The sequence below is a fragment of the Rhinatrema bivittatum genome, chromosome 2, assembly GCF_901001135.1.
Source record: "Rhinatrema bivittatum chromosome 2, aRhiBiv1.1, whole genome shotgun sequence".
In the NCBI taxonomy this organism is placed as follows: Eukaryota; Metazoa; Chordata; class Amphibia; order Gymnophiona; family Rhinatrematidae; genus Rhinatrema; species Rhinatrema bivittatum.
The window spans coordinates 276,747,437-276,771,976 of record NC_042616.1 but is presented as its reverse complement, the minus strand read 5'-3'; the positions used below and the strand labels follow the sequence as shown (position 1 = coordinate 276,771,976).

The 24,540-nt window shown below is 43.0% G+C and overlaps 1 protein-coding gene across 4 annotated transcripts in view; it reads left to right on the top strand.

Annotated features, from left to right (window-relative positions):
- The window catches only part of GLI3 (GLI family zinc finger 3), a 687,322-nt gene that overhangs the window by 636,301 nt on the left and 26,481 nt on the right, over positions 1–24,540 (top strand). For all 4 annotated transcript variants that reach the window (XM_029589537.1, XM_029589535.1, XM_029589536.1 and 1 more), the window contains 3 exons: positions 7,989–8,138; positions 10,978–11,142; positions 12,980–13,270. In XM_029589537.1, coding sequence (XP_029445397.1) covers positions 7,989–8,138; positions 10,978–11,142; positions 12,980–13,270 — 606 coding nt within the window. The remainder of the gene's footprint in view (positions 1–7,988; positions 8,139–10,977; positions 11,143–12,979; positions 13,271–24,540) is intronic.

The window sequence follows — 24,540 nt, the reverse complement described above, 5'->3', positions numbered from 1 at the left end:
CATGGCATAACTTACACTAGGCACAGATTCTGAAAAGAGGTGAAATGTTTTCCTTCTCAAATTTTTCTTATCCACACTCCTTTTTGTACTAGTACAGAAGTATAGTGTGCTTTTCAGCCATAGAGTTTTTATGGGTAAACAATCTTTGTCTAGAAAACGACTGCCAATCATTCCTGAAGCCTTTTTATCTAGCTTCAGACACTATAACTTGTGGTAGAATGCTTTATTATGCAGACAGCTTTCACAGGAGTGAATAGGTAATTAGTAAGAGAGAGCTTTGTTAAGACTTGTTCCTCATCTTCTGTTTTCTCTGTGAATTTAGCGCCCACACAATAAGCTGTCCTGGCATACTTATGAAGCCTCATCAGGAACATGATAGGTTCTTTGACTTATGAGGCTTTACCCTGTTCTCAAAATTTCTGTCGCCTGCACTGACTAAGCTTTGGCTCATTGATACTAATTGATGCTAATCCGTGCTCCACTTGACATCGCCTGAAAAGACATAGTGTGGGGATTGCCACCTTACCAACATGCTCTACATATAAATGCTTTCCTCCTTTCATCTTGCAGCCTCCCCAGGGCCAATAATGGCTACTTACAATGTGTACTAACTGAATGATAAAATATTGCACCCTATGTTATATTTTCTGAAATTACACAAAATGATGATTTCTGGAAGAGAGAAATATTTCATTGTGCCTAAGTCTCATAAGCTTTTTTTTCAATAGAAGCAAATGCCTGAAACTGCATTACTTTTCTCTAGTAATATTTTAGCTCATGAACAGTTTAGGTAAAATAGTTTTTCAGGGTCAAAAATAATCACGGAATCATTATTTGGTCTAGTTTTAAGAAATGTAACTTGTGGAAAGATGTGCTAATGTGTAGGCTCTTTTAATTAACAGAAATAGTGACTGCAGCTTAGCAGTGAGATGCTGCTGCTCATTCCAGGAATTACCTCTGTTTTATAATGGTATATTGTATCTCTCCTTTTTTTGGCGACTGAAGTTGGCATTTAATAACAATATTTTCCAATCAAGATGTATTTCTTCTAATTATATCAGAAATTTAATTTAATTTAAAAAAATATGAGAAGTATTTAGTAGGTCATCAACATCCAAAGACTTAGTCTGTTCTCTCCCACTCTCTTTTCCTCTGGAATATAATATGTGAACAATATAGAATCTTTATACTAGTGAAAGCAATTAAAAAAATGTAAGTTCCATGGATAAAACAGCATTTTACCTGTGCAAATGGGCTGTTTAATTATTGCTTGCCCTCTGTGGGTAGAAGCATGAGTATTATTGAACATGTGTACCTTTACCCACATTGTTTTGAGATGTTCCCAAAAATAGTGGGTTTTTTTGGAAAAAGAAGCAGGCACAAATCTCTGTGGGTAACATTTTCAGGGGCAATAATCAAAGCAAAGCCATCCTCACAGTTTTGTTTTAATTATTGGTACAAAACCCGTGGGTTAAAACTATCTTCAGGGCTTGTAACAATGCAGGTATTCTGATTATTTGCCCCTAGTATTTCTGAAACCAGAGAAAAAGGAACTTTCCCCGACTCTCCCCAAGGTGGACGGGGAGGAGAGCCACAACTCGGGCAGTACTCAGGCACTCACCATGTATCTCTAGCAGCAGGGTGGCCACGTGCCACAACACCGCATCACCAGTTCTCACCCTTGTTAGCCCTGGAAGAAGGGCTGAAGGGGAGATTAATGGTGTTGCTGGGTGAGTTTGCTCCTGCACATAAAAACGAATCTAGGGGCGGGGAGGGATGACTTCTATTTGCATTTAAGCTGCAGCTGGATCCTGAACCCCCTTTCTCTTTCTCCATGGTACTGTCTTTCCGAGCAACCCACCCAGCATGGAAACAACTCAGGCTGGGGGCAAGGGCAGAGGGGGAGCGTTCATAGTTGCAGCATAGCTAGTGAAGGAGTGGCTACATCCAGAGGAGGCATACAGCAAGCAATATGCTAAATCATGTAGGGCAGGGCCTGCAAGATAATTATCTTGCCCCTTATGTTGCAAATGAGAATGTAAGAATTGTGGTGATATGCTGGTCAAGTATCGCTTTTATGACTGGGATGGGCCTTCTCTTCACCCCCAAGCTGACTGCATGTGTCTGAATTGGTCCATCCTGCTCTTTTACAGACCTAATTGGCAACTCATGGGAAGACACACTTTACCAGCAATCAAGGCCTGGATTGCAAAACAATGTTTGGACATGGGGGGGGCAAGGATTTCATGACCAGTCATCCCACTCTTCTTTGTGTGTAAAAGGGGGCTAACTTTTTATGGCCGACCTTCATTTAGAGCATGGTATCTTTTGTGTGATAATAGAACATTGGTCTTGATCTGTGTGACCAGATGAGGGCATGGCCACCGCATCACAAATAAGTTAGACAAATTATGTTGATGTTTAAAATGTAAAATCCTTGGTTGCATAATTAAGTATAAGCTGCTGTATGCTATGGCCATAAAGAACCACATCTGAAGACTGCATTTCTGCTTGGGGCAGCCTGCACGGAATGCAGTTGCTATTACCCTTAACAGAAGGCTTAGGGGTAGCCTGCATGGAAACGCAGAGTTAATTATGCCTCTTGAGATACAGTCAGTGTTCCAAGTTTTAACATGGATTGTTTATTCCATTTGCTTTCAGCCATTTTAATATTAAATGAGCTGCTTTGCATGTATTTGTGTATGATGTAGAGCACTAACAGGGTCATTTATCAACTCACGTTATGGCGTTTTCGCATACAAGAAATGCCTTAACACATGCGATAAGCACCATATCGCATGGTGCGATGCAAATTTTTAAAAGGGGAGGGATTGGGGAGGAGTTGGGGCGGGATTTCTGAATAAGTGGGCTGGCATCATGAAGCCATAATGCACATATCGCACGGTTTTAACGCCAAAAATAACTACATCTTTTTCAATTGCGTTAAGCTGTGTGATATCGTGCATTATGGACATAATGCAATTTGTGATTTTTTTTGCAAATTCCATTATTAGGCTGGAGAAGGCCCTGAGATGGGTGGGGGAAGGGAGGGAGAAAGAGAGAGCCAATGGGGGTGGCACCATAGTAAACAGATATTTATGCTACTATAGGAGGCCCACCTAGTAACTCGAGGTGAAGTTTAGGTAGAGGTTAAGGGCCACTTTTACATGCAGAGTGAGACGTACGAACAGACCAGTACACTGTTGTGAAGATTTGTGTCAGTTTCCTCACTCCAAAGGTCATCAAATCTTCACAAGATTGTATTGTTCTGTTCGTACCTCTCACTCTGCATTTAAAAGAGGCCCCTAACCCCTACACTACTACCTAAACCTCACCTCAAGTTACTAGATGGGCCTCCTGTAGAGATATAAATAGCTAACTACTACAAGGTCCTGTTAGATAGAGTCTCTCTCTCTCTCTCTCTCTCTCTCTCTCAAAATTATGTAGGTATTACTGCAAAGCATGAAAAGTTAATGCACTTTGCGGTAATACCTGTGCGAAGCACTAAGATAACACACATTGCAATAAATAAGCTATTACCATAAAACACACCCCTTTTCCTATCACATGCAATATTTACTACACATTGATAAATCTAGGCCTAAGATGGTAACTTTCATACCAGCGCACATGTTCATCAGCCCAGGAAAGCAGCCATTTTATAACACCCCCGGTAAGCCCTGATCCTTTAAACCTCACTAATCTGCCTAGATTTTTTTGTTTTATTACTTATATGTCTTCCATAGCAGAAGTAAAGTTACGCGGAAGGAGACGCCCATGCGCGCTGGATCGTATAAGTATTTATACACAAATTTCAGGTTAAAATCCCAGAATGCCTATGCCCTGCCCAGACCACATCCATGCCCTGCCCCTTTTTGGAAACTTTTCATTTGTGCGCACAGCAGGCGTTAACACACACATCCGACCGGCTTTTAAAAACCGCTCGAAGTGCGCCATCCCTACTTATTTTTGTATCCTCTTATTTGATGCACACGTCAGGCTTTTAAAATTCACCTTTAATATTTTACACATGTTGCCCTGAATTTTTCACATTATTAGTATGGAATTAATTTACTCGTCATATTGACAAGCAGTCCCACCCTATAGTCCAACAAACTGTTGCATGTCATGTTAAAAATAGAAAAACAGTGAAGACAAGGACATAGTACAGTGTACTTGTACTTTAATAGGGCAAGTAAATGGCAATTCCCAATGGAAATTTCTGTTTTGATTTTTGTGTGCCATTTGAAATCCTTCCCCTCTCATTGTTTGTTCTTTGCATTAATATAGCAGCTGTTTCCTCCCCAAATCTTCCAGCTAACTCAGGGACACTTTGAGACAATCCTAGTTTTTAAATTTTTGGCACTCTAGGATTTTTCTTCCTGCCATGTTATAGAATATTGGATTACAATTCCTAGAATGCTTAGAATCGGGATGTAAATATCCAGTACTTGTTCACCATGTCCCTGGTGAAATAGAGTTAGTTGGGAGGTCTGCTCTGTCTTCCTGTTGAAGCTGAGACTTTTACACATGTGGGAATACAGGCAATTAGTCAGTGTTGCAGACTGATTTAAAAGTCCTAAGCAGTTTCCTGTGATATGTAATTTTGTACTGCGTATGGGACTTAGATTTCCCTTACGGTTTTTAAGTACTGAGGATATCCCACCAACAGCAGTTGATTTCATAAACATTTAGAGAGAAAAGTTCTATTTTGTTTTGTTTTTTTATGACAAATGGCACCTGGATAACATAAGGTACCACTGAAGTGATCCTTAAATAAGAAGTCAATTGTTTTCTGGCTGCAAACGTTAAAAGCAGACTTCTTTGGAGACTGGGAGTAGAAGGAAAGCAAGGAGAAGTTAGTATAGCTACAGATCTCTTTCTTATCTCATTTGAATAGGGAAACCTTTCACATTTCTCAACCAGGAGTATTTCCCTATTATTTGACATTATAGTGGCTGCACAGTGGAAGAATCATAAATACTGTTGAGAATTTTATAGTCTAGAAAACCTCTAGTAATTGTGCTGTGAGGGACTGCATTGCCATTTGTATGAATCTTAAATCGGACTATGTTCACAGTCCTTAAATTTTCTTACTTGTGTAGATATTCAAAACAAACAGCATTAGGGGAAGGTATTAACTTAAGGATTGATTCACGCCATGACTTAGATTTTGAAGGGTGAATATTTATCAAGATTCATTTTTTTTTCTCAAATAGCAACTATCGTTAAATGGATATTTTGGAGACATTTGAAGTTGTCAAAAAGATATCCAGGATGGGAAAGGTGAAAAGCCACCACAGTCTCTCCATTAAGGCCATCTGCTTCACTCAGAAAAGGGTTATTCATCCACATAAATATGTATCTTTTATTTTCCTCCCAGAGGCTTCAGACATGAATATATTTATTTCTGTGTCAGTTGGAATTTTTTCCAGAAGGTCTCTGGCTGGAACTGCATAGCTTCCATTATAGTTAATAGGATCAGTTCTGACCCTTCTTTATTTACTCTCATATTAAAAATAGGAAACCTAGAACAACTCCTGCCATTTTATTCTGTTACATATCTATTACATATCATCTATTACATATCACAGTTAGTGTAGCTGTGTTTGAAAAAGGATTGGATAAGTTCTTGGAGGAGAAGTCCATTACCTGCTATTAATTAAATTGACTTAGAAAATAGCCACTGCTATTACTAGCAATGGTAACATGAAATAGACTTAGGTTTTGGGTACTTGCCAGGTTCTTATGGCCTGGATTAGCCACTGTTGGAAACAGGATGCTGGGCTTGATGGACCCTTGGTCTGATCCAGTATAGGCAATTTCTTATGTTCTTATGTTCTTACATAAGTTCTTACTGTGAAAAACACTAGCTACCTTCCTGCTGAAAAAGACACTTTTAAAGGGGCAGTACCATTTTTCCTGCTGGGGATCAATTCACTTTAGCTCCTAAATTGTCTTAGCTCTGATCATAACAATGCCCTTCACAACAAGATAACTACATGTCTAAGTTAATAAATCATTTTCACCATTCATATATTTGGTACTTATTCTGTCGCACATCACACCCCACATGCATGCTAGCCCTTTCACGGGTATACGCCCCACATATTCTCAAACATGTCCACAATTCCCCACCACAGAATGTATATGAACACATACGATGCTGCCATGCTTTACTAGGATAGTATGAGGAGGTGAGCTATCATCACTAGAAACAACCCAGAGATACACAAAAGATGACCATGCAGAGCTATAGATGTGCTGTGCAGAAAGAGAGGTACAGTGGTTGGGCGAGAAAGTGAAATACCCAGCAGACTTCTAAGTATTGTAGTCCCAGAAGGGTGAGACAGAGGTTCAGCACAGAGGAGGTGAAATGACTGTGTGCAGGTGTGACTGATTAACAAGGGTTTTCCAGAGAAACAAAAGACCTGAGAAAAGGTGGAACCGGGCACACATAACAAGGAAGCCAGACAGAATGTTGTCAGGAAGGCACTGTCAAGGAGGTTTTGCAGCTGGAGGAGCTAGGACTGATTGGATGGTACCATTGCGAGGATGGAGCCACCATTAGCAGGAGGTCAGGGAGCCTGAAGGGAGCCGGTAGGACCCACAGCTCAAGGCTGGCCTCAGAGTGGAAGGTTACATCCTGGGAAACTCACCCCAAATCAAAGTGCCTCTTTACAAAGGTCTATATGTAGAGTATCAGACTGAGCCTCTCTCTCTCTCTTTCTGAAGAGCTGTAGCAAATTGGCATGTGTACATCGATGTATGTGTGCCCTTCCCAGTTATTTAAAAATTCTTGTAACTCCCTCACAGCCCTCTTATACACAAATGTGGATGTTTTTGCATGTGCAAGGCTTTTAAAATCTACCTCTAAATGTTTAATTTTAAAGCAACAAATCTATGTGCTTTGTTAAAAAAGGATTTTTTTCCCCATTCACTACGCATTGAAAAGAATCTTTGAGGTTGAGCATTTGTCCAGTTCACCCCAAAATTTAGCCGGACAAAATGCAGCATTTAAGCATTCGTCCCCACCACCCCAGTTCACCAGCTAAATTTAGATGGATAAAAAGAGGAGGCGTGAGGGGTGTTCTGGGGGCACGGCTAAAATTTATCTGCCAGGTGAAGTTATCTAGCTAACTCTGGTTGGAAAAATTGCTGTCCTAAAGTTGTGAGGTAACTAAAAGAAAAAAAAAGTACCTGCTAACCCCCCACCTCCACCCCCAGTATCTTTGAAACGTGTAGTATGGGCATCGCAAAGTGCGCCCCCTCCCCAACACCATCACCTTCGGTCCCCAAAATCTTAAACATTTTCAGGCTGAGCGCCCCTGATTTCCTACACACACATACATTCCATCCCCTACCTATAAAACAAAATTTGTGGCCAAAAATCTCCCTTTCTTCGCTGACCGTGAAGAGATCCAGTCCCCTTTCAGTATTGAGTCCTAATCTGGAGATGGGCTGTTTTCACCTGGGAGTGAAGTGAATACATTTTTACTAAGTGCCAGGTAGCTGTCAGCTGAGCTGGCACTTAATATTCAGTGGACCGGGAGGAGATAAGACCTTCCCTTCCCCCCCTGCTTTACTTTGGGGACACGTTGGGAGGGATGGCAGAGTTGGGGATTTTTGATCACTATTTGATAAAAGCAAGGGGATGGGAGGGAATCAGAGCCATTTGGCCCAATAATATTTTAAGATATTAATGGGCAGAAGGAGGTCCACTCATCTGTGATACAATTTTTAAAGATAATTGGGGGATGATCAGATGCTGTTTTGTTTTTAATATTCAATAAAGCCAATGAGCAGCAAAGCAACCCAAATAAGTTAACCAAGCAACTTTATCCATATAATTTCTCCACTCACCAGCCTACTGAATTCTGACCCCTTTAACAACTTAAGACCTTGTGATGATCAGAAAATGAAGTCGTTCCACTTGTGTCGATGAATGCTTGACATTTGGTGTACATTTTTAATCTGTATTTATGTAGCACATAAACAATGACCATATACATGGTGAGAAGAAGGAGTTTGTGTGCCGGTGGATGGATTGCTCCAGAGAGCAGAAACCGTTCAAAGCCCAGTACATGCTGGTGGTGCATATGAGAAGACATACAGGGGAGAAGCCACACAAATGCACTGTGAGTATAGGAACTAGGAAGCATTTATTACCTAAATCTACTTTCTAATTACTTTAATAATGTAATTTGTTTTAATACACTGCCTGCTTTTATTTTGTATTCCTTTTGTCTGGGCTTGCAAATTGTAAAACAAAGAAAAAAAAAGAATACATCTATGAATTCAGGTAAAACATACCTTCTGGATTGTGTGTTAATGTAAATGTATTCAAGTACTTCACAGCATTTATCATTCACTTTCTGTTTCCTAATAAATGCATACAGTTTTACATGGTAATGAATATTATTTGATCTTGAATTAACAGCTAAAAATTGGAATGGGGTAATCAGCTGATTGTTTGGTTCCATTTCCATTTATACCATGGCTCATATGGACCAATCAAATCCAAAGGTGACTGCTCTGAGAAAAATAGTGAAGCAGTTTCAGGAATTTAAAAAAATATTTAAATAAGTAAGATTTGTAAGTGCTTTAAGATAAGCATTGCTATCTGTCCTGTACATTTTTTTTAACTATTGTAAAGTGCATAGTAGCTTTAAATGTTAGAAAACATCATCAAACAAATGCAATGTAGAAACTATTCTAATCGTACAAGCAATTCTGAAGAAAAACAAATTACTGGCCACCTGAATAGAGACAGATTAATGGGGTAGAGCTGATATGGATTTAGCAAAGGGAAGTCTTGCCTTACAAATCTGTTTACATTTTTTTGAAGGTGTTAATAAACATGAAAATGAGGGTGAGTCGGTTCATATAGTGTGTATCTGGGTTTTACAAAAAGCTTTTGACATAGTCTCTTATGAGAGGCTCATCAGGAAATTAGAGAGTCATTGAATAGGAGTCAGTGGCCCGCTATAGATTAGTCACTGCCTAAAAAATAGAAAACAGGGTGTGTAAGACTGAATGGTCATTTCTCTCAATGGAGAAAGGTAAATAGTGAAGTGCCCCAGGGATCTGTACTGAGACCATTGCTTTTTAATATACTGTATTTGTAAATTATGTGGAAAAAGGCAACAAGTGAGGTGGTCAGATTTGCAGATGACACAAAATTATTCAAAGTAGTTAAATCATGAGCTGATTTGAGGAATTGCAAGACTGATGGACTGGATAGATGAAATGTAATGTGGACAAGTGCAAAGTGATGCATATAGCAAAAAATAATCCTAATGATAAGTACATGACATTGAGTTCAGTATTAGTCATCATCACCCAAGAAAAGGATCATGGAGTCACTGTAGACAATACTTTAAAATCCACAGCTGAGTGTGCAGTGATGGTCAAAAAAGCAAAATAGGATGTTGGGAATTATTAGAAAAGGGATGAAAAATAAAACAGAGGATATCATAATGCTGTTCTGTTGATCCATGGTGCGACCACACCTTGAGTATTGTGTGCCGTTCTGGTCAACCCATCTCAAAAAGATATAGCAAAACTAGAAAAGGTACAGAGAAGGATGACCAAAATGATAAAAAGGTTGGAATAATTCCCATATGAACAAAGGCTAAATCAATTTGGAGATGAGATGGCTGAAAGGAGATTAACAGTAGTCTTTAAAATTATGTTTGGAGTGGAATGGACTAGGGGACACTCTAGGAAGCTAATAGGTAGTACATTTAAAACAATTTTTTTTCACTCAGAAAACACTTAAACCGTGGAATTTGTTCCCAGAGGATGTAGTGAAAGTAGTTAGCATAGCTGGATTTAAAAAGGGGTTAGACAAGTTTCTGGAGGAAAGGTCCATAAACCACTATTAGCTATATAGACTTGGAAAGCCACTGCTTATCCCTGGTTCTGAGCAAGAAGGACTGGACCTATTTTGTGGAATCCTACTAAGTTCTTGTGACCTGAGTTTCAATTGTCAGAGACAGGATGCTGGGCTGGATGGATCTTTGGTCTGACCTAGTATGGCATTTTTTATGTTCTTTTGACACTATTAATTGCCAGCTTCCACTCTTCTCCAAGCATGTTGCCTTTCCTACCTTGCTTACCTGGAAGATGATGGTACAAAGTAAAAATGCTTTCACAAACACAATGGTAAATTATTTACGTAATCACGTTTGCACATTTTTGTGGATGCTATTTGCTGGGTTTTTTGTGCAGTATTTTGTCTTTGCGAAGGTCTTCACAAAAATCATGCATAATCACCAATAAGCTGAAAAATCATGCAAATCAGCTTGTGATTTTTGTGTAGCAAAATTCTGCAGGGAAAATCACACAAACTAGCAATTTACCATGAAACTTAACTACACCTCAGGCTGATGTACTTAAATTCTTTTGTGATAAAATCTGGGCTTTTGCTCAAATTGTACTGCAAAGAAATTGCCACAAATCTAATTTATACATTATGTAAAAGGCCTGACATTATGAGAGAGATTTCTGATGGTACTGGGCCATTCCTACGGGTACAACCCAGGTTAATAATGTGTTCATTGCTCTTTATAATTTATGCTTTTATTTGTTTATTAATTTCCAGACTTTTGTATACCGCACATTCAAAAATATTGGCCAGAGCAGTTCACAACATAAAAGAAACAAACATAAAATCATATAACAATCATAAAAAGATACTATCATGAATCATGCTAAAAACACTTTAGGCCATCCTAACTGCTGCATTGTTTTTAATATGATAACAAGAGTAGTCTTATGTTCATTCATGGAAGAAGAGAACTCCAGAGTGAAGCTAACTAGTTCTTGCTCTCCACTATTGGTTTTTAAAAAGCCAATAGTATTCCTAAAATGGCATTATTTAATAACACTAGTGTTCCTAAAATTGTATTGTATTATAACACTTTTTGCTAGTGCAAGTATTAAACATCATCAAACGTTGTATTTTGTTTGCAGTTTGAAGGTTGTTCGAAAGCTTACTCCAGACTAGAAAACTTGAAAACCCATTTGAGATCTCACACCGGAGAGAAACCATATGTCTGTGAGCATGAGGGTTGCAACAAAGCTTTCTCAAATGCATCTGACCGAGCAAAGCACCAAAACAGAACTCATTCCAATGAGGTAAGGGGACAGAAAACGAAAAATGGTATTTCCCCAACAGGAACGCTGCCAAAAATAGTTTGCATAGCACTAATATTAGAATCTTATAGCACTCTGATAATCATTCTAAATTATAACCCCAATTTTACCAGCCCGGGTTGGGAATGCTGCAGAGACAGACCTTGACCTGCTGCATGGTAAAATGGCCAAGGGGATAGCATGCCCAATGCCGCATGTCCCCAGTGCCCACCCCCAGTTCAATATGGTGGTTTGATCTCTGACCTTGGATGTAGGTCTTCGGCATGGGGTAAGCCGAAGTCTGGCAGTCAATAGCCACAGTAGAGGGGAGAAGCTGAGACTGGACATCCTGGAGTATTTAAAAGATCTGATCACTGGCCGGCTCAGCCTCTTTTACCATATCCACCCATAGGCTTATCTAAGAGGGACAGGGCAATAGGGATGGGAGGGTGGTAGGGAAAAAAAATTAGGGTAGAGGTGGCCAGTTTTGGTTGTCAAAAGCCACAAACAAGTCTGGTTTTCAGGATAGCCACAATCAATATGCAAGAGATGGATTTGCATGCACTGCCTCCATTTTATTCAAACTTATCTCATTATGGCTTTTCTGAAAATCAGGCCTTTTTTTGTGGCTCATGAGGACCGGAGTTGGCTACCCCTGAATTTGAAGATGGGGTAGGGGCCAGGCCCATGGGAATGCAGCTGAGCAGAATAAGAATTCACAGTCGCCTAAGCATCAGATTCAGAGTTCACGTGTATGGAGTTCTGGAGGAAGGAAACTTCTGTGCCCCTGGCCAAGGATTATCATTGCAGAAAGTAGTTTAGCTGGGGCAGTGTTTAAAAAAATTGACAAAACCTTGGGTAGTGGCAAATGAAGGCTTGTAATGCCGTAGTTCAGTAGAGGCTAGTTTCATTTGAACCAAAAGCCCAAAATAGCTGGAGAGAACTGCTTGCATTGAAAGAGAAAATATTTAAAAATCCTAATTTTAGTGTTAATAGTGATAGAATTGCCAGAAAAATTGGATTGCTTTTAGGAAAATGAACTTTATGCCAGTATCCTGTCGTAATTGTATCTCACTGTCCAATCGCTAATTTTGGTGTTTTCATGAAAATCAGCTCTTAATAACCATTATTTATCACATTCAGAGGAAAGGAACATTTGCTCAGGATGGTGAAATAATGAAACCTTTTGTCAGTGGGAATGGGTGTAGCCACAACACCAAAAACCTGGAAGACAACATAATTAAAATGAAAGGAATAGTATGGGTGCTGGGAGTTGTGTTGATCTCAGTTTTGAGGGGGCTGAGAAGTAATTCTTTTCACTGTGCAACCAAATTGTCCACAAATGTACAACATGCTTTTTTTTCCCCCACTAATCTTCATTTGAATTATTGTGCAGAATCCAATAAGAATACCATTTCAATACCATTTTCTTTTTTACCAATGCTAATTTTCCTATATTGTGCATGTTTCTATAGTGCTATGAGATGTTTGCCTAACTTTATATCCTTGTTTTACTTTGTCTAAATGCTTGTGCATACATTTATGTGCATAACAACCCAATTTTCAAACTCAGTGTGTGTGGGTACCTTATGTTTGAAAATTGCCTTGCTCTGTACAGGCTTTCATGTATGTGTGTACTGAATATTTATCCTTAAATGATCAGTACTTGAACCATATAACTTCCTAACATAAACTTCACGTTGTTGTAATCTTGATGACATAAGCATTATGCAGTGCACAGTTATTTGGTTTTAGTATGGAATGTGCTTATAGGAATAATATTGACATCCCCCTTGGAATAAAAACAAATGTGTCAACTTTCTTTCCATGCAACTGGTAGAAACCGTATGTATGCAAGATTCCAGGCTGCACAAAACGCTACACAGACCCCAGCTCTCTCCGAAAACATGTGAAAACAGTGCATGGCCCAGAGGCACATGTCACCAAGAAGCAGCGTGGAGATATCCATCCCAGGCCTCCACCTCCTAGAGATCCTGGTAGCCATTCACAGTCACGGTCACCAGGTCAGCAAGCTCAGGGTACGACTGGCGAGCACAAAGACCTCAACAGCATTACCTCAAAACGTGAAGAATGCCTGCAAGCAAAAGCTGTCAAGACAGAAAAACCGATGGTATGTAGCATACATTTTGTGACTGTTCAAAGTATTTTCTTTACTTTCAAAAAACAAATCAATTAACTAAGCTTATATCATCTCAAAATTAATAAATCCAAAAATATGATATATGCTTAACTCAATCAATATATCAAAATTTAATACACATATATTTTCAAAATATATAATATATAACTGCAATACAAGATACAATTACACATAAAAACAAAACTTCAACAATATATAAAGACAAAATACTAAGCACATACTACAAAAGCTGCAGCAAAGATCTATTTAAAAAGAGTCCTAAAAAAGATTTTCAATCACTCCAAAGTTTCCAGTCACAAGCGATCATATATATATAAGGAGAAATGAATCTTGAGTAGAATCCAAACATGCTTCATTCTCCCAAGCTTCTTTAAGGAAAATGTTTCCTACTCAAATCTTGTTTAAAAATGCTCTTCAATCAAACCTCCTCAAAGAAATAGGAAATGTGGTTTCAAACAATACTGACACATTACAGCCTTATATCACAGGCTATGAGCAATTCATTCATAAGAAATTCCACAGTCATGAATGAGTGTGTCCACAAGGCCAATATAAAGGACCATCGATCTTATATTGCAGCTTATCTATAAACATAACAATAAAGGATTATCTAAACACTTTTATGCTAAAAAAGACAAATGTAAACAAAAATTCAAGCCACTCACCCAAAACAGCCAACACTTAAACCATAAAACACTGATCAACAAGACACCATTTTTCAGAGACACATGACCCAAACTCCTCAGTCATACAACCATTTATACACTTTGGAGTAGATTTTCAGACCGCGCGAATAGGCGTACTTTTGCTGGCGCATCAGGCACAAGCAAAAGTACACGGGATTTTAGTAGATACGCGCGTAGCCGCTAAAATCCTGGATCGGCGCGCGCAAGGCTATCGATTCTGTATAGCCGGCGTGCGCCGAGCCGCGCAGCCTACACCCGTTCCCTCCGAGGGAACGGGAGGGAATCCTCTAACGCCCTCCCCTCACCTTCCCCTCCCTTCCTCTACCTAACCCACCCGCCCGGCCCTGTCTAAACCCCCTCCTTACCTTTGTCGGGGGATTTACGCCTCCCAGAGGGAGGCGTAAATCCCCGCGCGCCAGCGGGCAGCTAGCGCGCCGGGACGCGACCTGGGGACGGGTCCGGCGGGCGCGGCCACGCCCCCGGGCCCGCCCCAAAACGCTGCCGACACGCCCCCTAAACGCCGCGCGGCTCGGGCCCACCCCCGACACGCCCCTCTCGCCAAACCCCGGGACTTACGCGAGTCCCGGGGTCTGCGCGCGCCGGTAGGCCTATTGAACATAGGCGCACCGGCGCGCAGGGCCCTGCTCGCCTAAATCCGCCCAAATCCGGGCGGATTTAGGCGAGCAGGGCTCTTAAAATCCGCCCCTTTATGCGTCAGGGCCCTAGCAAAGAAAGCTGTTCAATGAAATTTAAAGAAACTCCACCCAGTCTTCTCCTATAAACCAAAAGGGGATATAGTAATTAAATCAAAAATCCAACATTGCTCAGTTTATAATAAAAGTTAATTCAAATATATTCCATGTTTACAGGTGGCATGCTGAAGATCAAAAAAAAACAAAAGTTCTTTCACAGTATGTCCCTTATCAATCCATTATTCAGTATGGGGAGCATTCATATAACACCCCCCACCCCCAATTTCACTACAATGTTCTATAATCCGTTGTTTGTATTTGTAACTTTGCATGTAGTTTTACCAATGTATAATAAATCACAGGGACAGCAGATTACACATACCACATGATTGGTGTCACACATTTTAGGGGATCTTAGCATAATGGGGTAGATTTTCAGACGAGCGCGAATAGCCTACTTTTGTTTGCGCTCCAGGCGCAAACAAAAGTACGCTGGATTTTAGTAGATATGCGCGTAGTCGCGCGTATCGGCTAAAATCCTGGATCGGCGCGCGCAAGGCTATCGATTTCGTATAGCCTGCGCGCGCCGAGCCACGCAGCCTACCCCCGTTCCCTCCTAGGCCGCTCCGAAATCAGAGCGGCCTCGGAGGGAACTTTCCTTTGCCCTCCCCTCACCTTCCCCTCCCTTCCCCTACCTAACCCAGCCGCCCGGCCCTGTCTAAACCCCCCCCTTACCTTTGTCGGGGGATTTACGCCTCCCGGAGGGAGGCGTAAATCCCCGCGTGCCAGCGGGCCTCCTGCGCGCCGGGCCGCGACCTGGGGGCGGGTACGGAGGGTGCGGCCACGCCCCCGGGCCGTAGCCACGCCCCCGTACCCGCCCCCAAAATGCTGCCGACATGCCCCCGAAACGCCGCGACGACCGGGCCCACCCCCCGACACGCCCCCCTCCGAGAACCCCGGGACTTACGCGAGTCCCGGGGCTCTGCGCGCGCCGGGAGGCCTATGTAAAATAGGCTTCCCGGCGCGCAGGGCCCTGCTCGCGTAAATCCGCCCGGTTTTGGGCGGATTTACGCGAGCAGGGCTCTGAAAATCCGCCCCAATGTGTTTACCAGATCATAGATATATAAATTTGAGAAGATTCAAATAAAGTACACAAACTGAACAATGTGAACAACTGTGATGTCCAACAGGCTGCAAAGATAAATCTAATAATTTAGATGGTAATGCTGAGGAGACCAAAACATCTCAAGTATTATGAGGACACTTAAAAGCAAAGATAGGGAGTTGCTCCAAGCCTACTTAACACTGCACCAAAGGCCAATATATTTTCACTATCTTAGCAGCTGGACCCACCTGATAAAAGGATAGTAAAAAGCAAAATAATTGAGAGGTATATGGAGGTTTCCTCTTCATTAAAAAAGGATCCCAATTTACGCACAAAGTATGTTTATAAGCATGTCAAAGTTTTGTTTTTATGTGTAGATTTGTCTGTCTTATTTTGCAATAAATTATTATATATAGTGGCTTGCAGAAGTATTCAACCACCGCCCCCCCTAAAAAGTCAGTAGATTTGTGTGAATTACAAATGAGACTTACACAGATTGTTCCAGACAGTATTTTTATTGCAAACCACTATGATCTTAAAGTAAAATTTCAGTCACAATTCATTATTTCTCTGCATTTTTTGTAAAATGCTTCTTGCATAAGTATTCAACCCCTTCAGACTAGTACTTGATAAAATAACCTTTTGCTGCAATAACAGCTTTAAGTCTGATGAGGTAAGTTTCTATCAGCTTTACATACAGTTTGGGAGTGATTTTTGCCCATTCTTCCTGGTGGATTTGCTCCAGGTTGTTCAGGTTGGTTGGATGATGCTTTATGGATTGCAGTTTTCAAATACTGACACAGATTCTCGATCTGGACTTTGACTTGGCCATTGTAGAACATTCACCTTTTTATTGTTCAAGTACCTCTTTTGTTGCACTGGCCTTGTGCTTGGGATCATTATCCTGCTGAAAGATGAATTTATTCCCAAGTTTTATTTTTTTTTTTTAGCAGGAGTATAGCAGGTTGTCTTGCATTATCTCCTTATATGTTGTACCATTCATCCATCCTTCAGTTTTAACAAGACACCCAGTCCCCACTGAGGAAAAGCATCCCCATAACATGATGCTGCTAAACCTATACTTTACTGTTGGGATGATGTTTGCTGAGGAATGAGCAGTGTTAATTTTGCGCCACACATAGGGGCGGATTTTAAGAGCCCTGCTCGCCTAAATCCGCCTAAATCCGGGCGGATTTAGGCGAGCAGGGCCCTGCGCGCCGGTGCGCCTATTTTACATAGGCCTACCGGTGCGCGCAGAGCCCCGAGACTCGCGTAAGTCCCGGGGTTTTCAGAGGGGGGCGTTCCCTCCGAGGCCGCTCCGAAATCGGAGCGGCCTCGGAGGGAACGGAGGTAGGCTGCGCGGCTCGGCGCGCGCCGGCTATACGGAATCGATAGCCTTGCGCGCGCCGATCCCGGATTTTAGCGGATACGCGCGGCTACGCGCGTATCTACTAAAATCCAGCGTACTTTTGTTTGCACCTGATGCGCCAACAAAAGTATGCCAAATCGCGCTATATGAAAATCTACTCCATAGCGTTTTGAATTTTGGCCAAAAAGTTCCATTTTTATCTCATCTGACCTCAAAACCTTACCCCACATTTTAGCTGGGTCAGTCTGTTACTTTCTGAGAAACTCCTGACGTTCTTTGATATGGTTTTTCTTCAGTAATGGATTCTTTCTAGCCACCCTCCCATGCAGGCCAGTTGTACACAGAACTCTAGATATGGTTGACTGGTGCACCTCCACTTCAGTTTCAACCACTGAAGTCTGTAGCTCCTTCAGAGTGATTGTTGGCCTCTCTGTGGCTTCCCTCAAAAGTCTCCTCCTTGCTTTGACACTGAGATTAGAGGGACAGCCTTTTCTAAGCAGTGTCTGGGTGGTATGATGCAGCTTCCATTTCTCTTAGGACAAGCAGGCTGGTTGTCCTCACACATGGGTGACATCATCAGATGGAGACCGTCACGGAAAACTTATGTCAAAGTTTCTAGAACTTTGACTAGGCATACTGAGTATGCTCAGCATGCCCTATTCCATGCATTCACATGGAGTACCTCTTCAGTCTCTTTTTTTGTATGGAGCTTTTACCTCACAGTGAACTGAGCTTGTGGCTTTTTCTTTAAAATTGCCTTGGAAAACTTTTCCACCGATCATTTTTGGGTTTTCACATTTTTTCTCGGCATGGGTCCCTCTTTGGTTCCCTTTTGCCTCTGTCAGGTTTCTTGGTGGTTTGGTAAGTTTCTTTTCACTTCCGTCCCCCACCATGGCGGCGGTGCCTCTGTGCCCGCCGGCGTCAGTCGCCCACTATCACCGTATCTTGTTTTTTCACCCCTCTTTGTTCGTATCATCATGGCCTCGTCCGGCTTCCATCAATGCGCTCAGTGCCTGAGGACCATGTCCATTACGGACCCACATGATGTGTATATCCTCTGCCTGGGGGCATTGCATGATGTCCAGGGTTGCCACTTGTGCAACCAAATGACCCCGAAGGGGTGTCACCCTCGTCTCAATACAATGGAGAAGCTCTTTGGGGTGAGAAAATCTGAGCCATTGGTGGCATCAACGCTGAAGCAATGTAGTGCTGCACCGATAGACACCAAGCCATCAACATCAGCAGGGCTCTCAGCTCCGTCAATGCCGCCGGCAGATAGGGAGTCTGGGACCGGCTCCTGATCTCTTCCAGGTCAAGGATATCGGGTTAATCGTCATCAACCTCGGCACCAGGGAAAGACCAGGCTGAGCACCAAGGGAAGCCAAGGAAGCATAGGCACCGGTCACTTTCAATGCATGGTACCGGGCTCATGAAGGCATCAGCACTTGTTATGATGCCCCCAAAGGGACCCGTGGCAAGGAGTGCCCATCCTCCATCGATGCCAGGGTTCTGTGATGGCCTCCACCGGATCCTGGTGTCAGTCACTGATCCACCTCAGGGATTTGAGGAAGATCTGGCCATGCCTCCTGCCTCCCAGTCCATTTTGGCATCGGCAACTTTCAAGAAGGAGTTGAAGTGCAAAGTCCTGCTGGTGGTCGAGTGGGCCCTAGGGGGAATCGAGCCCGTGGCACCAACAGTGCCAATGCCTGTGCTGTCCCTGCTGGAACTTCCACTGCAACGGCTCAGTGTGCTCATTGGTGTGTTACCAATCCAGCTGGCTTTGGTTCCCATGAGGCCATCGATGCCCAGTGGGGCACCGATGCTTCCCCCGACCGATATGGTGCTCATTACCAGTTCAGAGGAGGAGGAGGAAGCTCCACTGAGGTTGGCAGGGACACCGAGTTATGCAGCTCCCCGTCCAGCTTTGCCGGGGCTGGCACCAGTGCCCAGGCCGCTGGACGAATGGCCGAGCACCTAGGGCCCCATCCCCTGTAAATTACAGTGAGGATGAGGTCCCATATGACCTCTGGGAGGATGACACTGCTGAATCCTCTTCAGAGGACTCAGAGAGTCTTCCTTCAGAACCGTCTCCTCCAGAGGAATGAAGGAGGTCTCCACCAGAGGACCTGACCTTCATATTTTTTGCGATGGCAGAGGCCATCCCATTTCAGTTGATGGAAATTTTCCAGTTTGTGGAGGCTCCTAAAGAGATCATGGTGGTCCTGATGCATGAGATCTTTAAGGAGTTGCTGTTGAGGATTTGGGAGCACCCCTTCACAAATCCTCCTGTGAACAGGAAGGCGAAGGGGGTTTACCTCATCCAACAGGCACACCAATCTGTGGTGATTGAATCCATTCTCAAGAGGGCCAAGCGCTCTCGGATCCATGCCTCAGCACCCCCGTGAAGGATCACAGAGCAATGAATGCTCTTGGGAGGAAAACATTTCAGGGGGTCCATGCTCATTACCCAGATCGCCTCCTTCTAGCTCTACATGAACCAATTCTCACACAAACTCTGGAAGCAGGTGCAGGAGGCGGCTGAGCAGCTGCCTCAAAAACAGCAAGAAAGATATCACGGCCTGGAGTGTGGAAAACATGAGCTTTATAAGAACATAAGAAATTGCCATGCTGGGTCAGACCAAGGGTCCATCAAGCCCAGCATCCTGTTTCCAACAGAGGCCAAACCAGGCCACAAGAACCTGGCAATTACCCAAACACTAAGAAGATCCCATGCTACTGATGCAATTAATAGCAGTGGCTATTCCCTAAGTAAACTTGATTAATTGCCATTAATGGACTTCTCCAAGAACTTATCCAAACCTTTTTTGAAACCAGCTACACTAACTGCACTAACCACATCCTCTGGCAACAAATTCCAGAGCTTTATTGTGTGTTGAGTGAAAAAGAATTTTCTCTGATTAGTCTTAAATGTGCTACTTGCTAACTTCATGGAATGCCCCCTAGTCCTTCTATTATTCGAAAGTGTAAATAACTGATTCACATCTACTCGTTCAAGATCTCTCATGATCTTAAAGATCTCTAACATATTCCCCCCTCAGCCGACTCTTCTCCAAGCTGAAGAGCCCTAAGCTCTTCAGCCTTTCCTCACAGGGGAGCTGTTCCATCCCTTTTATCATTTTTGTTGCCCTTCTCTGTACCTTCTCCATCGCAACTATATCTTTTTTGAGATGCAGCGACCAGAATTGTACATAGTATTCAAGGTGCAGTCTCACCATGGAGCGATATAGAGGCATTATGACATTTTCCGTTTTATTAACCATTCCCTTCCTAATAATTCCTAACATTTTGTTTGCTTTTTTGACTGCTACAGCACACTGAGCCGACAATTTTAAAGTATTATCCACTATGATGCCTAGATCTTTTTCCTGGGTGGTAGCTACTAATATGGAACCTAACATCGTGTAATTACAGCAAGGGTTATTTTTCCCTATATGCAACACCTTGCACTTGTCCACATTAAATTTCATTTGCCATTTGGATGCCCAATCTTCCAGTCTTGCAAGGTCTTCCTGTAATGTATCACAATCCGCTTGTGATTTAACTACTCTGAATAATTTTGTATCATCCGCAAATTTGATAACATCACTCGTCGTATTCCTTTCCCGATCATTTATATATATATTAAAAAGAACCGGTCCAAATACAGATCCCTGAGGCACTCCACTGTTTACTCTTTTCTACTGAGAAAATTGACCATTCAATCCTACTTTCTGTTTCCTGCCTTTTAACGAGTTTGTAATCCACAAAAGGACATCACTCCTATCCCATGACTTTTTAGTTTTCTTAGAAGCCTCTCATGAGGGACTTTGTCAAACGCCTTCTGAAAATCCGAATACACTAAATCTACCAGTTCACCTTTATCCACGTGTTTATTAACCCCCTTCAAAAAAATGAAGCAGATTTGTTAGGCAAGACTTACCTTGGGTAAATCCATGTTGACTGAATTCCATTAAACCATGTCTTTCTATATGCTCTACGATTTTGATCTTGAGAATACTTTCCACTATTTTTCCCGGCACTGAAGTTAGGCTCACTGGTCTATAGTTACCCTGGATCTCCCCTGGAGACTTTTTTAAATATTGGGGTTAGATTGGCCACCCTCCAGTCTTCAGGTACAATGGATGATTTTAATGATAGGTTACAAATTTTAAGTAATAGATCAGAAATGTCATTTTTTAATTCCTTCAGTACCCTAGGATGCATACCATCCGGTCCAGGTGATTTGCTACTCTTTAGTTTGTCAATCTGGCCTACTACATCTTCCAGGTACACAGTGATTTCGTTCAGTTCGCCTGACTCATCACCCCTGAAAACCATCTCTGGAACTTGTATCCCCCCAACATCCTCATTAGTAAACATGGAAGCAAAGAAAAGTTTTTATTATGAGTTTTTGCCTCTGGGGCCAACTTCATTTCAAATTCTCTCTTTGCCTGTCTTATCAATGTTTTACACTTAACTTGACAATGCTTATGTTTTATCCCATTTCCTTCAGATGGATCCTTCTTCCAATTTTTGAAGGATGTTTTTTTGGCTAAAATAGCCTCTTTCACCTCACCTTTTAACCATGATGGTAATCGTTTTGCCTTCCTTCCACCTTTCTTAATGTGTGGAATACATATGGACTGCGCCTCTAGGATTGTATTTTTAAACAATGTCCATGCCTGTTGAACACTTTTAACCTTTGCAGCTGCACCTTTCAGTTTTTTCTAACTATTTTCCTCATTTTATCAAAGTTTCCCTTTTGAAAGTTTAGTGTTAGAGCTGCAGATTTACTTGTTGTCCCCCTTCCAGTTATTAGTTTAAATTTGATCATGTTATGATCACTGTTGCCAAGTGTCCCCACCATCGTTACCTCTCTCACCAAATCCTGCGTGCCACTAAGAATTAAATCTAAAATAGCTCCCTGTCTTGTTGGTTCCTGAACCAATTGCTCCATGAAGCAGTCATTTATTACATCCAGGAACTTTGTCTCTAGCAAGTCCTGATGTTACATTTACCCAGTCAATATTGGGGTAGTTGAAATCTCCCATTATTATTGCACTGCCAAATTGCTTAGCTTCCCTGATTTCTCTTAGCATTTCATCATCTGTCTGACCATGATGTTTCTGAGATGGCAGCGAGAGTCTCTGCAGCGGGAATCGGCACCCACAGAATGGCATGGCTCCAGGCCTTGGATCTCAGACCAGAGGTACAGGGAAGACTTGCTGGCCTGCCGTGCACAGGAGAGAATGTCTTTGAAAATAAAGTGAGGGACACGGTCGCCCAGTTGTGGGATCAACATGAGATCCTCCATCATCTCTCTGCCAGCACTTCAGACCCACCCTCCTCAGCCAGGAGGTCTGTGAGGCAGGGTTAGAGGAGGTCTTTCTACCACCAGAAGTACCATCCTCTGGCCCCTCGCTCCCGTTTGCAGAGGGTGAGCTCTCGAGACCATCCCAGGCAACAGCGAGCTCCCAAGCCCCAGCCAGTGCCCCAGCCAAATCCCAGGGTGGGGTTTTGACTGGATCGAAGGGAGCATAAGCAGCTGCCAGCTGCTTCATGAATTGGTGGCTCAGTATAACCTTGGACCAGTGGGTTCTGTCCATCATCTGCCAAGGGTACCGTTTGAACTTATTGGGTGTCCCACCAAATTCTCCTCCGTGCCCGTTTTGGGGGCCAATAATGCATCAGGATGTACTGTTAACGGAGTTATCTGCCCTCTTAGTGGCCAGAGCAGTCAAGCCTGTCCCACCAAGGAAAAGAGGGCAAGGATTCTACTCCAAGTTCTTCCTGATTCCAAAGAGAACAGAGGGACTCCATCCCATCCTAGACCTGAGGGCCTTGAACAAGTTTCTAAAAAAGGAAAAGTTCAAGGTGGTTTCCCTGGGCACCCTGATTCCTCTCCTGCAAAAAAGGGGATTGGCTATGCTCCCTCAATTTAAAGGACGCGTACACGTACATTGAGATCTTTCCAAGTCACGGGAAGTATATCAGATTTGTGGTGGGAAAATGGCACTTCCAGTACAGAGAGTTGCCATGCAGGCTAGCATTGGCCCCTCATGTGTTTACAAAATACCTGGCCATGAAGGGGGCACACCTCTGCAGGCTGGGAGTGCATGTTTTCCCTTGCTTGGATGACTGGCTGCTGAAGAGCACCTCTCAAGCAGGGGCAGATCGGTCCATGTGCTTGACCTCCTGGTGTCTGAATCACTAGGGTTCGTCATCATCTACCCGAAATCCCATCTCAGCCCATCACTTCAATTGGATTTCATAGGAGCCTTACTAGACATGGCTCAGCAAAAGCCTCCCTACCATGTTCTATGGTGGTTTCCTTGGTGTCCATTGCAGCGGTGATTCAACAGAGCCAGCAGGTGTCAGCTCGGCATGTGTTGAGGCTGTTGGGCCACATGGCCACAACTGACCATGTTACTCCCTTGGCACATTTACACATGTGCAGAGCCTGATGGACCCTGAGGACACAGTGGCGGCCGGCCACCCAGGACCTCCAGGCACACATCTGAATCATTCCGTCTCCCTGGGACTCTTTATCCTGGTGATGAGCTTTCTCAAATTTGGAATGGGGAATGTCTTTCCAAACTCTTCTGACCCAAATTGTCCTTACCATAGATGCGTCCATCCTGGGGTGAGGTGCTTATGGTCCATTCAGGAAGCACAATGTCAAATCAACGTCTTGGAATTTCAAGTGATCAGGAATGCTCTATAGTCTTTCAGAGATTAGCTGCCCAACAAAATTGTCCTGATTTAAACAGACAACGAAGTAGCAATGTGGTATGTCAATAAGCAGGGAGGTACAGGGTCATACCTCCTGTGTCAGGAAGCAGTCCAGATCTGGTCCTGGGCTCTGTCCCATGGGATGGTGCTCAGGGCCATGTATCTGACCGGAATGGAGAACATGATAGTGGACAGACTGAGTCGAGCTTTCAGACCCCATGAATAGGAGTGGCAAATCAAATCTTCTGCCTTTGGAGAAACCCAGATGTGGACTTGCTCACATTCCCCTGCAGCAGGAAGGTGATTCATTTCTGCTCCTTGTACAGGTCAGATGGCGAACCAGCCTCAGATGCCTTTGCTCGCCATTGGGGCAAGGGTCTTCTGTACGCGTATCCTCCGATTCCTCCAGTGTCAAAGACTCTCCTGAAGCTTCGAGAGGACCAAGGGACTATGATCCTCATTGCCCATTATTGGCCAATTGGAGTAGTCTGTCAGGAGACCAACCAATCTGGGGATTTCCCCAGATTTCATCATGCAAGATCAGGGCAGGCTGTGGGATCCCAACCTCCAGGCCTTGTCACTCACAGCCTGGATGTTGAGAGGCTGATCCTACAGCTGCTTGATCTTTCGGAAGATGTGTCTCGGGTCCTGGTGGC